This window comes from Orussus abietinus, unplaced genomic scaffold (assembly GCF_000612105.2).
Source record: "Orussus abietinus isolate OABI.00-Male unplaced genomic scaffold, Oabi_2.0 scaffold216, whole genome shotgun sequence".
In the NCBI taxonomy this organism is placed as follows: Eukaryota; Metazoa; Arthropoda; class Insecta; order Hymenoptera; family Orussidae; genus Orussus; species Orussus abietinus.
The window spans coordinates 64,937-78,831 of record NW_019394378.1 but is presented as its reverse complement, the minus strand read 5'-3'; the positions used below and the strand labels follow the sequence as shown (position 1 = coordinate 78,831).

General features: G+C 46.8%; 2 protein-coding genes across 4 annotated transcripts; one reads left to right on the top strand and one right to left on the bottom strand.

Moving 5' to 3' along the window:
- Positions 1 to 292: 292 nt before the first annotated feature.
- LOC105701073 (CDP-diacylglycerol--glycerol-3-phosphate 3-phosphatidyltransferase, mitochondrial) lies at positions 293 to 2,811 on the top strand. Of its 2 annotated transcripts, none has more exons than XM_012427497.1 (8): positions 293 to 532; positions 802 to 1,003; positions 1,084 to 1,206; positions 1,280 to 1,557; positions 1,634 to 1,908; positions 1,977 to 2,213; positions 2,282 to 2,491; positions 2,553 to 2,811. In XM_012427497.1, exons 1-8 carry the CDS (start codon positions 501 to 503, stop codon positions 2,753 to 2,755), a joined length of 1,560 nt encoding a protein of 519 aa, XP_012282920.1. In that variant the 5' UTR covers positions 293 to 500; the 3' UTR covers positions 2,756 to 2,811. The 2 variants fall into 2 exon arrangements, with proteins under 2 accessions (XP_012282920.1, XP_023287829.1); XM_023432061.1 differs by having other exon boundaries at positions 1,634 to 1,905; positions 2,553 to 2,755.
- Positions 2,812 to 2,861: 50 nt separating this feature from the next.
- LOC105701085 (eukaryotic translation initiation factor 3 subunit B) lies at positions 2,862 to 6,296 on the bottom strand. 2 transcript variants are annotated; one of them, XM_012427517.2, is made up of 11 exons: positions 6,081 to 6,296; positions 5,702 to 5,897; positions 5,326 to 5,638; positions 4,892 to 5,248; positions 4,676 to 4,818; positions 4,475 to 4,610; positions 4,201 to 4,396; positions 3,937 to 4,117; positions 3,618 to 3,858; positions 3,428 to 3,536; positions 2,862 to 3,346 (listed from the first exon to the last, which is right to left on the bottom strand). In XM_012427517.2, the coding sequence occupies exons 1-11, from the start codon at positions 6,214 to 6,216 to the stop codon at positions 3,246 to 3,248; spliced, it is 2,109 nt and encodes a 702-aa protein (XP_012282940.1). In that variant the 5' UTR covers positions 6,217 to 6,296; the 3' UTR covers positions 2,862 to 3,245. The 2 variants fall into 2 exon arrangements, with proteins under 2 accessions (XP_012282940.1, XP_012282937.1); XM_012427514.2 differs by having other exon boundaries at positions 4,201 to 4,610.
- Positions 6,297 to 13,895: the final 7,599 nt, after the last annotated feature.

Below are 13,895 nucleotides of genomic sequence, written 5' to 3'. Positions count from 1 at the left end.
CGTGAATCTCTCAACTCATCTCTGATTTGGCAGAGATGAGTTGGGAGATTGCCATAATGGTAAGCCACCACCGTCAACTGCCGCATGGTATTACCATCGCGAATACGTGAGCCGCCAACGGCAACTGGTAGATGGCACAGCCATCGCGAGTGCGCGAGCCCCTACCAGAAATTCGTTGCGCCGCCCTTGGGGGCCAAGAACGGTGAAAGCTAACGTACGAAACCAGAGGGCAGCACACGGTGCGATCGCGCGACCCTGCCCGTGAGCAATCTCCCAGCTCATCTCCGTAACAAACGCCCTGACTGGAAATATAGAATCGTCCCGAGACGTAGTGTTGTCGCGGAAGCGACAACTATCGGTAGTTAATGATATCGTTACATAAGTATCTACACCGAGGTGCAGAATCCCGCTACCTGGTCGGTCCTCTTGGTGCACAAGCCAATTTTGATCAGACGTCAATAATCGTTTATCGAGTTTTATGAACGTCTCGACGTTTATCCATGCACAAGTCACTTGGAAAAATTGCCAAAAGGTACATTTGACAGTTTCCGAAGCGGTAATTAGCGTGTCATTCAATAAATCGCTCATCGGAGACATTTAATTCGGCCTAACCTCAATTCTTACGTTTGACATGCGTGCGCTGTCAACTGGCACATGCTTTCTTCCAAAGCAACTCGACATAAATATTCTCTTAACGAGGAATAGGTTGTGTCTGGTTAAAAGGATTTAACGTCCTTACAGAATTTCTTTTTTTTTAAACTTAGGTCTAGGGAGATTATAAAGTGATATTTATGTTTCCAGACTTTACGGGCCAAGATTGTTATTCAGCTGTCAAGTAAATGCGAAAGTGAGAAGTGTGAGTCTTTGCGCCGCAAGACGTAAGGTCCATATAGCAATGCTCGACGAAGAAAAGATTCGTGACGTCGAGGTGGTAAATCCTGAGATTAACGGTCTGTCGTGGCTACACGGAGCAGCACCAGGCTTTCCTGTCCGTGGATCTAAGGTTACATCATAACTCGAGAATTGAAATATATATCTTAATCGAGTAGCGAATGTCCAAACATGTTTCTTATTCATCCACAGATTACGATCATTCACGAGCCTTCCATCTTTTACTCAACTCTCTTGGAAAAATGTCAAACAGCTCAGAAGAGAATAACCCTTGCCTCGCTTTATTTGGGTACAGGAAAATTAGAAACAGACCTGGTAATGGACATATCTCTCTCACTCTCTCTCCTTGCCGTAAATAATACAGTAAAGAGTAAATATCTTCATCTAGGTATCTACGATAGAAAGTAGTCTAAAGGCAAGCAACGGTGGAATTAGGGTGACAATTTTGCTGGACTACATGAGAGGCTCCCGAGGTAAAGTCAACTCTCGAAAAATGTTGGAACCACTGCTTCGCAAGGAATGGAGTCAATGCTGCACCGTGTTCCTATATCATACACCGAGACTTCGCGGATTGTTAAAAGCTGTAATTCCTGATCGATTCAATGAACTGATCGGCCTGCAACACATGAAACTGTACATGGTGGACGACGCGCTTATCATCAGTGGGTGAGGGTGCAAAGCCTATAAGCGGATCGAATCATCATTATCTTAATAACTATTCAATCAATTTATACACTTTCAGAGCAAATTTAAGTAACGACTACTTCACCAATCGGCAAGACAGATACTTCCTGATCGAAGACTGCAAAGAGCTCTGTGACTTCTACGACAATTTAGTTAAACGTGTGGGAGAGTTCAGTTTCCGACTCTTGCCTGACGGAGAGACAACCTACGACACCGAGATAGATTCTCATCCAACCAAGAGCTCTCACGAGGACTTTGCCGAAGCTGCTGCAGAGAGGATACGTACTCTCTTCCAGGAGGAGATGAATAAACACACCGAGGCCACAAAACGTGGTAATAATAGTTCCTAATTCTCTAGACAAATTCGCTGAAACTATCTCCTTAAATATAAATCTATCTAGAGGACTCTTCGGAGTCAGACACATGGGTCTTTCCTCTCGTACAAATGGGACAGCTAAATATCTGGCACGACAGCGAAGTGACCTTACGTCTTCTACAGACAGCACCTCCTGGAGCGACTCTCAGGTTAGCGACCGGTTACTTCAATCTAACCTCCGAGTATGGAACCGCCCTGCTCAAACAATGCCAAGCATCGTGTCAACTTCTAACTGCCCACCCCTCGGCTAATGGCTTTTTTGGTGAGTAAACAGTCTCGGAGGATTTCCCCTGCGGACCAAATAAACGAATCGAACTATCTTTCACTCAGGTGCAAAAGGAATCGCTGGAGGTATACCAGCAGCGTATACATACATCGAGGACACCTTTCTCAAGACATGTGAGAGGTTAGGCCAGGAAGAGAGAGTTACCCTCTGGGAATTCACCCGTCCAGGATGGACCTACCACGCCAAGGGTCTTTGGTACTCCCATCCAGGACAACGGAAACCCTGCCTCACCCTCGTGGGCTCCCCGAATTTCGGTAACTATCCCAAAAAATCTCACCACCCAAACACTCAAATTAATATTCCATTCCCATCCAGGATACAGATCGGTTCGCAAGGACTTGGAGACCCAGGTAGCCGTAGTGACTCGTAACGAGCAATTGCAAGAGGCAATGCAAAACGAGCACGAGAGGTTATTCTCCAGAGCCCATCCCGTCAACAGGAAGAACTTCACCGAACGAGAGAGAATAGCGCCACCCTGGGTCTGTGCCGCCGTCGCTTTCTTCCGATATTACTTCTAACCTAACCTAGAACACTGGAACACTCGTCTACACCTTCAACGATGAAATAAAAAAAAGGAAATCAATCCCTATCAGCCTTCTGTGTCGGAGAAAATCTGAAACTCTCTCTCTCGCATGGTAAATTTATTCCGAAACCAATGGGATAAATAAGAGGGGGGACTCTGTGGGATAAAATAGATACAAGTAATACTCCCGCGAACGATCGCGGCGACCACTATTCTGTAGGGGACGTGATAGAATTTGACGGTACTACGATTGCGACGCCTCCCGCGGGGCGTCCGACCGATCGGCTTCAGGCGCGCCGCGAGGCGTCGATTATGCGTTGCAATTATGGTTACAATTAATCCGCAGCCTCGTTTGCCGGTCATAGTTTCGACTCCGTTCCGGCGTCTTCCGAACTGCGTCTCCTGGCTCCTTCGACCTCCTTCCGCGCACCAGAGGTTTCCAAATCCGGCAGGCGAAGAAAAAAAACCCTTTCCCTCTCGCCGGTCTACTTGTCGTCGATGACGAAGTTCTCTTCTTTGACGAAAAATTCAACGACCTCCTCCTCCATGTTCTTTGTGTCGGAGTCCAGCTCATCGGTGTCGATGCCTGAAAGCGGATTCAAGGTCGCGTTTAATATTAGCCGGATCAAAATTAGGGCAACTAATTTTATCACAATGTTTCACTTACTGCATCGCAATTGAAGTCGCTGCTGCTTCTGGCTGTTCCATTCCTCGGCACGCCTCTGTCTGTACTCCTCGAAGGACTTCATCAGGGTGCAGCGTTTCTCGATGAGTTCCTAAATCGAATTGACAGCGTCAAGATCCTTCGGTCTCATTCAAGATATAATTATTTAACGTTTATCGAAACAAGCGGAAACCTTGGAAGCTCTCGTAAGACGCATGCGATCCTTGCTCTCAAACTGCGCCGAGTACTTCTTCAGGTTCTTCTTGATCTCCTTGATTTGCTCCGCTGTCAACAAGGTTGGTGGCCTCGGTCGCCACAACAATTGATTGAAACCAGTTAGGTTAACCCTCTTCAGGATACGCCCTTGGAATGTCCAGATCCAGTAACCGTTGTCTACACTGGTCTTCCAGCTCGACACAGCAGTAATGACGTACCTGAGAGAATGATTAAATTAAATGTACGTAGAGTCCTCTACGTCAAGCCTGTCAAAAATTCATCCAGTGGAGAATTACCTTCCGGTGGGATCCCATTCGACATCGGAAGTCTGATAATGATCCGTTGAGTTCATGATGGTGAAGTCATTCGTGTCGATGAACTCCAAAGCTCCAGCCATTGTCGTCAGGCCAGCAAGGACGATAAATTGTCCAGATGGGGACCAGAACAGATGATTGCAAGCTTTCTTCTCCAACTTCTCTGAAAGGACAATGTCCGCAATTAGCATAATTGTTTACACCTCATTCGTGCACTTGTTAATTTTATGTAGATTTTTAACTTACTTAGGAGAGTAGGCTGATGACCAAATCTGACTTCGTAGAAGCTGACGTTCACACTGGGAATCTCTCCATGGATTATGGCAAACTTTGAACCGACAGGTTCCCATGCGAACGCATGAATCGGCTCCTTCATCTCCACACTGTCGACGGGGATTTGTTTCTCGCGCATGTGGAAGATTTCGAAATTGTACGATATTCCCTGAAAGATTTGACATTCTCGTGGAAAAATACTTAAAATTATATTACAGATTTTTAGGACAATGGATAATTTCAGTACCGTGTACTTCTGCTCGGTCTTCTCCTTCCGCTTGGCGAATCGGTCAACCTTCACGCAAAGATAATCACCGGACTTCTGCCAGAAGATCTTGCAATCGGCTACATTAAACAGATTCTTGTTACGAATCTCGTTACGACTAAAACATTAATATCACATATTAATTTACAATAACTGTAATACTTTTAATAACTCTAGTCTTACTTTGGAATTTCTTGTAGCGTCACTCTCGCAGGGACATCTTTGTCTTCAGGAACCCAGTAGGCGAGAATGTTATCCGTTGGAGACCAGCTGAAGTCTCTGATTCCAGGGATCTTGATACTCTTCTTCTCTAGCAAACCAAACGACTAAGGAAAAAAAATAATTTAGTCACCCAGTCATTTAATTTTACCACATTTGCGCTTCTTGAAATGTACTCACTGGTGTTTCGTATATGCTGAGGATATCTTCGCCCATACGAGCCAGATATTTGTCGTCATGGGACCATCGGAAGATGGGCCAGACGGAAGATCCATCTGGATAGAAAGATCTCTTCTCCTGACCAGTGAGAATATCCCAGATGATAAGACGTTTCTGATCTGCAGTGCCATCAGGACGTGGAGTGTACGTAACAAGATAACGTTCACACGGGGAATAGTCGATACACTCGACACCTCGCTGACCAAATCGAGCTTGTTGAGTAAAGTTTGGTCCACCCCAAAGAGCTACACCAAGCTTATGGAAAGTGGAAAGGTACGTTCCTAATGGGGACCACTTCACATAAGTCTCGGTCCACCTCTGCAATGCAATAATAGAATTAAGAAACAATAAATTATTTACCCTGCTATGACGAGAAAGGGAACCTCTACACCTACCGCTCGCTCCTCGAGCAGAGTTGGCTCAGGTGCAGAATTTTGCCAGATTTGCACGGAAACGGTAGCTCCGTTTCCACTAAGCACACAAAATTGATCGTACGCATCGGGCTCGAGAAGATAATAGTGTAGATCTCCTGCAGCTTTGTACGGTTGTGGCTTAGGAGGCTCCCAGTCTTTCGGGATGTCCTCAAACTTCTTGAAGTCGGTGAACAGGTTAACTTTAAACGTATGCTGCTTGTCGAGCTTATAGTTGTTAGCTGACTTAATGGCAGCAAGGGCAGACTGTGGATTGTTGTACTCCAGAAATATGTACCTGTTCAAGAGATCGTCAATGTTTCACGAGCCACTCGAATTGAATTTTAATTACTACACGTACCCCTTGGTAATGTTGTTCTCATTAGTGGGATAGTATTTATTGACAATCGTCCCGAACTTCCCAAAAACCTTGTTAATAACTGCCTGCAGTTTCTCAAGACGCTGCGGCTCAACCTGTGGCACACCGTCGACAACAATCACTGCTTCAACTCCATCCGCCTCCGATGGCTTTTGCGACATCAAATCCGACAACAACTCTGAAATAAAATCACGCACTGCTTGATCAAAGTCCACCTTCCATTCCTAAGCACGAGGAAAACCGACGAGCGGCGTTCTCAATTTTGAGGTTAAGTCGCATGCCTCGCGTTCGGACCCATATGCAAAGAGTAGCCCAGAGGCCGGGTGACGTTCACGTTTTTGGAGGTTAAGAAGGTACTCACCTTCGTCAGGGATGTCGTCAACGAATCCCTCGGAATCGCTGAAATCCGGCTCCTCGTCCTCGTTGACCGCGGCATCGTTGTTCTTCGTCCCGTCTTCATTTTGTGGAGGTTTATCGAGCGACGTTTTCTTCGCCATCTTGGAAACCTCTGCGCGTTCCGCGAGCCCGGTCAAAATGGCAGCGACCGACCGCAAGCCAGCGTCTCCATCACTCAGTAAAACGCCCTTGAATCCAACACGCAACGAGAAAAGGAACCGAACATCACGCAACGTGTGCTCGCTGCGACCTACCGCCCCGCCATGTTTAAATCACAGTCCTACGTCCATGGACTAATGCCTGCATTTTAAATACTTTTGACGATCACCCAACCATAACTAATGAAATTTTATGTCATCACCTCGCAGATTCGTTAATTCGCATGTCTATTAAATCGGGAATTGTAGGATTCTTGAGTGATTAAGTAGAGTCTGAACGTAGAACGTATCCGTACTAAACATGAACCAGTTTCGGCCCGCGGGCACTAGATGGCGTTGAAGGCGGCCACGCCCAACCGTCGAGAGCCGCTGCCGCCTGACGACGCTGCGCCGAAACCGTTACGTAGCACGCGTTCTTTTTTATCTCAAGTTTGTACAATACCTACAGTTTCGAGAACTTTTTCGTGTTCGCCGTGTTCACCTCAGTCGATATGCGAGCAAGACGGAAGGAGTTTGAACCGGCGTTACCTAAATGACGACACCACGCCATCGATATCGAAGGAGGAGAATTCCTGAGGACTTCGTTCTGATTGTTTGGGTAATAACCGCAACCTTTTATGTTTATTGCGTACACGGAACAACAATACTCATGTTTCAGACCATATATTGTAAAAGGTTGATTGTTGTCAACCATGAATCGCGTAAGTTTAAACAGTAAAGTAATAATGAACGAGATAAAGATTTGACGTGCGTCGACCGGTACGAGCACGAATCCTAACCTCGTCCTGACTCCAGGGTAGGATTTTGTGCAATTTAATATGCCTAGGCTAAGATCTATTCTAATGCTTCCCTATTTCTGTCCTGACTCTATCCTGGACAGCTTAACATAGGGTCAACGAACAGGTCTACGCAGTTTGTCGAATCCTAGAAACAGGCGACAAACTGCGGAGACCTTCTGGAATAAAAATTTCCTCCGCTATCAAGATAATTTTCATTGTTTCTAGATCTAGTCTATGTAAGGTCTATTCTATGCTTCCCTATCTCTGTCCTAACCCTATCCTAGACAGCTTAGCATAGGGTCAACGAACAGGTCTACGCAGTTTGTTGAGTCCTAGAAAGAGGCGACAAACTGCGGAGACCTTCCAGCATAAAAATTCCCTCCGCAATCAAGATAATTTCCATCGCTTAATTAAGACAAGTCGGCATCATGACTGACCAAAAGAAGACTCCAGAAGAGGGCGAGAAACTGCAGAGACCTTCCAGGATAAATATTCCCCCCGATATCGAAGTTACTTCCTTCGTTTAATCAAGAAAGATCACCATCGTTATCGACCAGCAGAAGACTAGAAAAAGGCGAGAAACTGGAAAGTTCTTTCCCCATAAATATTCCCCCCATTAGCAGGATAATTTCCTTCGTTTAATCGAAGGAGATCGTACTCTTGGTCGTTGACCAAAAGGAGAGTTCAGAAAAAGGCGAGAAACTGCAGAGGGACCTTGTAAGAGGTACGACGAGGAGCAGGTGGTGCCCGCATGGCGGTTGAAAAAGTCTGACATCGACTCTTGACAGCGGGAATTAAGCGTCGATTTGGCCATCAAGAACAAAGACGAAGAAGTCCCTGAGGAAGGTGGGCGCCGTTTAGGGAAACAAAGTCGGCCGACAAGTTGAGCCCTGGGCGGGCCGAATATTTATTCGAGAGAGGACTTCGGTGTTCCCGGGTGCATTTGGGGATCCCCTGAACACAGACCAAGAGAAGAGGAGACCTGCCGGGATATCGGTACCTTTGCCTTCGCAGGACAAGGAACATCGCGAATACGCAGCTGTCGGACCGAGCACCTGCCCTCTGCGATCAATCCTCCTGCTCGCCCGAAGTGCAACGATAAATGCACGCGCCAAGTAAACCTGCATCCTTAGGAGCGTCGCCGAAAAGCCGCTCACTTATTCGGAAAACTCATTCTTTTAGCCGTTTAAGTATCAGAGGTTTTTATAATAAATACCGTCGAAAAATGCCGAGCAGCCCGATAGCGCTTTCTGAATGGGATGCTAAATGATCCAAAGGCACGATAACGCTCCTTTTATTCTGTGTCGAAAAATGCATGCGCAACGATATATGTGCCCATAATTATGAAAGTGGTCTAAGTCAAAATTAAAAAAAAAAAACATGAGTTTATCAGTTATTTCCATATTATTTCCCATATTATTTCAAACGAAATTAATTCAATGTAATTTCGAAACAAAAAATATATGACTTAGACCACTTTCATAATTATGGGCACATATGCACGCACCAAGTAGACCTGCATCCTTAGGAGCGTTGCCGAGAAGCCGCTCACCTATTCGGAAAACTCATTCTTTTAGCCGTTTAAGTGCCAGAGGTTTTTATAATAAATGCCGAGCAGCTCGATAGCGCTTTCTGAATGGGATGCTAAATGACCCAAAGGCGCGATAGCGCTCCTTTTATTCTGTTGTCGAAAAATGCACGCGCTAAGTAAACCTGCATCCTTAAGAGCGTCGCCGAGAAGCCGCTCATCTATTCGGAAAACTCATTCTTTTAGTCGTTTAAGTACCACAGGTTTTTATAATAAATACCGTCGAAAAATGCCGAGCAGCCCGATAGCGCTTTCTGAATGTGATGCGAAATGATCTAAAGGCGCGATAGCACTCCTTTTATTCTGTGTCGAAAAAATCACTTTTCGTAAAAGTGTAGAAAGTGTAGGCAAAACGAGCAAACCTAAAGTGTTAACTTTTCGTAAAAGTGTAGAATGTGTGGGCAAAACGAAGGAACCTATTATCTCGAGTTTGAGATATCCGACACTGCTGGCAGTTCCACGGGGTTGGGACCTCCCCTTCAAGGGGGTCTCCTCGGGTCCTTTTTTTACCGGCCAGAAACCTCGAAAAGGGACTTTTCTCACGACGCGTGATGTCGCACCCTGGAGGCCGACTCTTTTTTGTTTTTTTTTTGTTTTTTTTCTCTCGAAAAGCCTCGTTCACTCGGCAGGAGTCTCGATCCGATCGAACCATATAACGAGAAGAGACGCGAGACCCCATCGAAAATATACTCGTAAATATAGATTAATAATGGTCTAGACCCCCACTTGTAAACGCGGGTACTTGCACTTGGGTATATAAATCGATGAGTCGTCCAACGGCAGCGCCGTTGATATTCCGTCGACGTTATCTTCCCTCTCCCTCCTTTAGTCACGTACTTGCCAAGTTCAATTATGCAACTACGTAAACTACATGTCTCTTTGAGATATTCTGCGATTTTTGTTCCTCGTGGTTTTAACCCTTTACACTCGAGGCCTTTTTCGCAAGGACGACATGGACATTTACAGGAATTATATATACATCTTGTTTCCGCATCAAACGAAATGGTGACAAGGAAGGTATTCCAGGTCGATCTCTCCGATTTGATTTCTCTTATAATATGTTATAGACTAAAAACTAAGCGTTATATATGTTATAAGCGCTATAATATGTTATAGACTAAAAACTAAGCGACACGTATTTTTTTTTATCTGCCATTATACACTTTAAGGGGGTGAAACCACCATTCAAAGTAAGGCATGTCAAGGGGCGATTTGGCAGTTTCACCCCCAAGAACATATCTTTTACCCAATCCACCTGGACAAGATTTCTCATAACGAGAAATGAAAAATATAATTTTCTCAATTAAAAAAGAAAAAAAGAAACGATTAAGGGGTGAGCCACCCCTTTGTCTTACTTTGGAGGGTGATTTCACCCCCTTAAAGTGTTTAATGGCAGATAAAGAAAATACGTGTTAGTTAGTAAAATTAATTAGTAAAAGTACGTTTTTAGTCCACTATAACATATTATAAAAGAAATGAAATCGGCGAGATCGACCTGAGATACCTTCCTTGTGAGAGTCACCTTGTGCAAAGGGTTAATTTAGTTTAATGGCAGATAAAAAAAATACGTGTTTAGTTAGTAAAATTAATTAGTAAAAATACATTTTTAGTCCACTATAACATATTATAAAAGAAATGAAATCGGTGAAATCAACCTGGGATACCTTCCTTGGGAGTCACCTCTTGAGTGCAAAGGGTTAATTTAGTTTAATGGCAGATAAAAAAAATACGTGTTTAGTTATTAAAATTAATTAGTAAAAATACATTCTTAGTCTACTATAACATATTATAAAAAAAATGAAATCTGCGATATCGACCTGGGACATCTTCCTTGTGAGAGTCACCTCTCGAGTGCAAAGGGTTAATTTAACTTAACGGCAGATAAAAAAACATACGCGTTTACTTAGTAAAATTAATTAGTAAAAGTACGTTTTTAGTCTACTATAACATATTGTAAAAGAAATGAAATCTGCGATATCGACCTGGGACATCTTCCTTGCGAGAGTCACCTCTCGAGTGCAAAGGGTTAATCTAGTTCGCATATGTATATTTCTTGTTTACTTCCAGGGCCAGGGAGGGAGGTGAGCTCGACGGAGAGGGAGGAAAGGTGGGCCCAGAAGTGCCGATTGGAGATCGGCGATCTCGCCGGCGGCGCTTTTCCCTCGGGACCCATCTGCCTTCCCGGATTGCGGGGCCCGTGCGCCGTGCCCAGGAACGAGAAGAGGAACGACGGGCCCACGGCATTACCAGCTGGCACGCGTCTCTCCCCTGGCCGCCATTATCATCGAGGAGGATCGTTTCGCGAGCGGAGTCCTCGGTCGGGGCCCGACTCCTCCTTCTGCCCGGGATTTTCGTCTTATTATGCCGAAACACCTGCCGGGCCCACGACCTGCCCAGGGACGGGGCCCGTCCGCGCGTGCGGCCCTGAGCTGAGCAGGGGCCCACCGCCCGGTTTCCTCGGACTCGCCTGTTTCTTTCTCTGTATTCATTTATTTCTCTCTTCTTTCTATCCTTTTCTTTCGCCCCCCCGTATCTTTTTACATGTTTTCCACGCGGGCCGTCTCTTAATAACAGGCGAGCTCGACAAGTGGGCCTCGATGTGGGCCCTCGCATTCTTTTTAGATTCTTATTGCGATTTTTCTTCTCGACTTGATTACCGGGAGAGAGGGACTGCTCGACGTGGAGGAAGGTACGGAGAGGTCGGGTCCCTTCCTCCACGTGGTGGAGATGAAAATCTCGCCCCGGAACACCTGCCGGGCCCAGTTTCGACCGGTCCTGGCTTTTACTTCTCGGGACCGCCGCCGAGTGGAAACGCCTCGTGGCCGGGCCGAGGGACGGTCATCCGTCAACGGATGACCGGGACCGAAAGTCAACGGTCTCTCCCGCCTTTTGGAAATTCGGATTTTTAAAANTTTCGCGCTCTTCAGATTTTGTGTCGAGAAAAGCCAGGGCATTTGGCCGAAACAGACGACTGACGGCCCACCCGAAATTTGAATATGATAAGCGCTATTGCGCTCTACCGCTTTTTTCGACACGTAAACGAAGGAGCGCGATCGCGCTCTTTGGCGCTTCTCGATCCTGTTTTTTCAGAACGATCTGGTACGCAAACGGTTAATAATAATACGAATAAGAAAAATGACCTCGGCCAATACGACCGACGTCTCCCGCGAGGGCTTCGACTCGTCTCGGCGGTCTCGAGTTCCTCGGGGTCCTCCCGCTTTTCCGAGGGGAAAAAAAAGAAAAAAGGAAAGAGTATGAACGATTCGTCTAGACCGGCGGGGCCAGGTTTCCGGAAATCGGCGCGGTCGAATTCGTCGAGAAGCTCCCTAAAAATAAGCGGCGCGTGTTTCGCGCGGTTCTGAATCATGGGCCGGCATAAATAGAACCGGCCAATCGGGGCCGTCCTTTAGCGAGGGGACAGAAAATTGCCGCCTCTGATTACAAGGAGGGTTTCCGGCGGTAGGGAAAACCGAAAACCCCATAACTCGTTCGCACTTCTCGCCCCACCCCTCTGCAGGCCCTCCCTCCCCATAAATCGCATACGAACTGCGGAGAGACCCAGAAATTGGCGCACGTGGCGGCCCCCCTTAAATCGCTCCTAATTACCCCCCGGGACCCCCCCTCCCCCCCGCGGGGGGGGGGGGGCACGGAGGATCACTTTTAACGCGTCGCGTATTTTAACGCGACACTTGCCGGCCGTAATTTCCGTCACGTATTTCCGTCGCTCCCGGAAATGATGCGCGGAATGACAAGCGCGCGACCGTGCGCGGAAATCCGATCCCCCTAGCCGTGTCGCGGGAAATTCCTTTTTTTTTCTCTCTCCCCCTCCCCCTCCCCCCATGTTTCCGTACTTTTTATTCATTTATTTGTTTCTTATCCTTTCCTCCGATTTTCAATTACCGATCAAGAGAGAGAGAGAGGGAGAGAGAGACTGGATTTTCTTTGCCGCGTGTTATCACCGGTTTCGGCACCCGGGCCATCTTTACCCTCCTCCTTTCCCTGCCTCTCGCCTCCTCTTCGTCCCAGGGACGAGCGAATGTACGTGGCAAGCCTTGATCGCATTTGACACGTGTCTAATACATGGGAAGGGGGGCAGGAGGAGGAGGGGGGGAGGGGGCCTCAACGACCGATACGTGAGGTTACGCGTTCCGATTTTAATTCACAAGCGCTTTCGAAATGAATTTCCTTTTTTTCTTCCATTTTTTTTTCTCTGTTTCGTCACTCCCGCTTTCGGTTCGAGTGTTCCCGATTTTGCGGGAGAATGGGAAAGAAGGAAATGGCGAAAAGTATACCCGGTCGCGGTGTGTAAATCCTGGATTTCTATGCGCACAATGGTGGTTAACGATGCACGGTCGTGCCTGGAGTTGCAGGGGACGGTATATAGTTTTTAATTATAAAAATGTGATAAAGAGAGAGAGAGAGAACAGATCTGACACCATTTACCCCTCGATCGGAGATGGTTTGTACAGGTGGCTCCGAAACTTGCGTAAATCGGGCCCGAGGAAAAATTCCTCGCTTATTAACATGACAATGTCAACTCAGGCCGACCGGGAGGGGGAGGGAGGGAGGGAGAGAAAGAGAAAGAGCGTGCCCCTTCGTCGAAATTTTAATGGCGGAAGAGCGGAATAGAATTCCCGATCGAGAATTCATTAGGGGGCCCGGCGGCTCCGAGGTCGCGCATTTCGGGTCTCCAGAAGTTCTCGACGTGGGGGAAGGAAAGAAAAATAAGGAAAAGAGGGGATAGGGAGACGAGCGAGGTCTGGCTCCTCCGAAATTCGGGGGGGGGAATTGATGAAAAGTGTCTCTTGACGGGGGGATCCTACGAGACACGTGTACGTACAGACCCCCCGGGGGGTCTGCCTTTTTTGACATTTTCTTTTCATCTGTTTTCCTTTTTTCTTTCGTTTTTTTTTTTCTTTTCAGTCAAATGGGTTGTTAGTGATGATAAAATGTGACGAGGGAGGGAGGGAGATCGTTTGATGGGTTTTTGTTGGAATGGACGAGGGCTGGGCCTAGGTGACAGGTGCACCTGTGATTAGGGGAGTGCATCTTTATCGGGGCGCTTATCAAGGGAGACGGTGGGGACTTGCTCTAGGCTGCGACCTAGCTCAATGCGAGGTTTGACCTAGACGGCCAGGGTGGCCAAGTTTCTATGAGAGGACCCGGGGGTACGGGGGTGGGTGTCTTCGTGGCGACTCCACCGAGCGGTCTATCTTGTCTGGGAAAAGCGCGGGAAAGCTCGAAAAAGAGAGGAA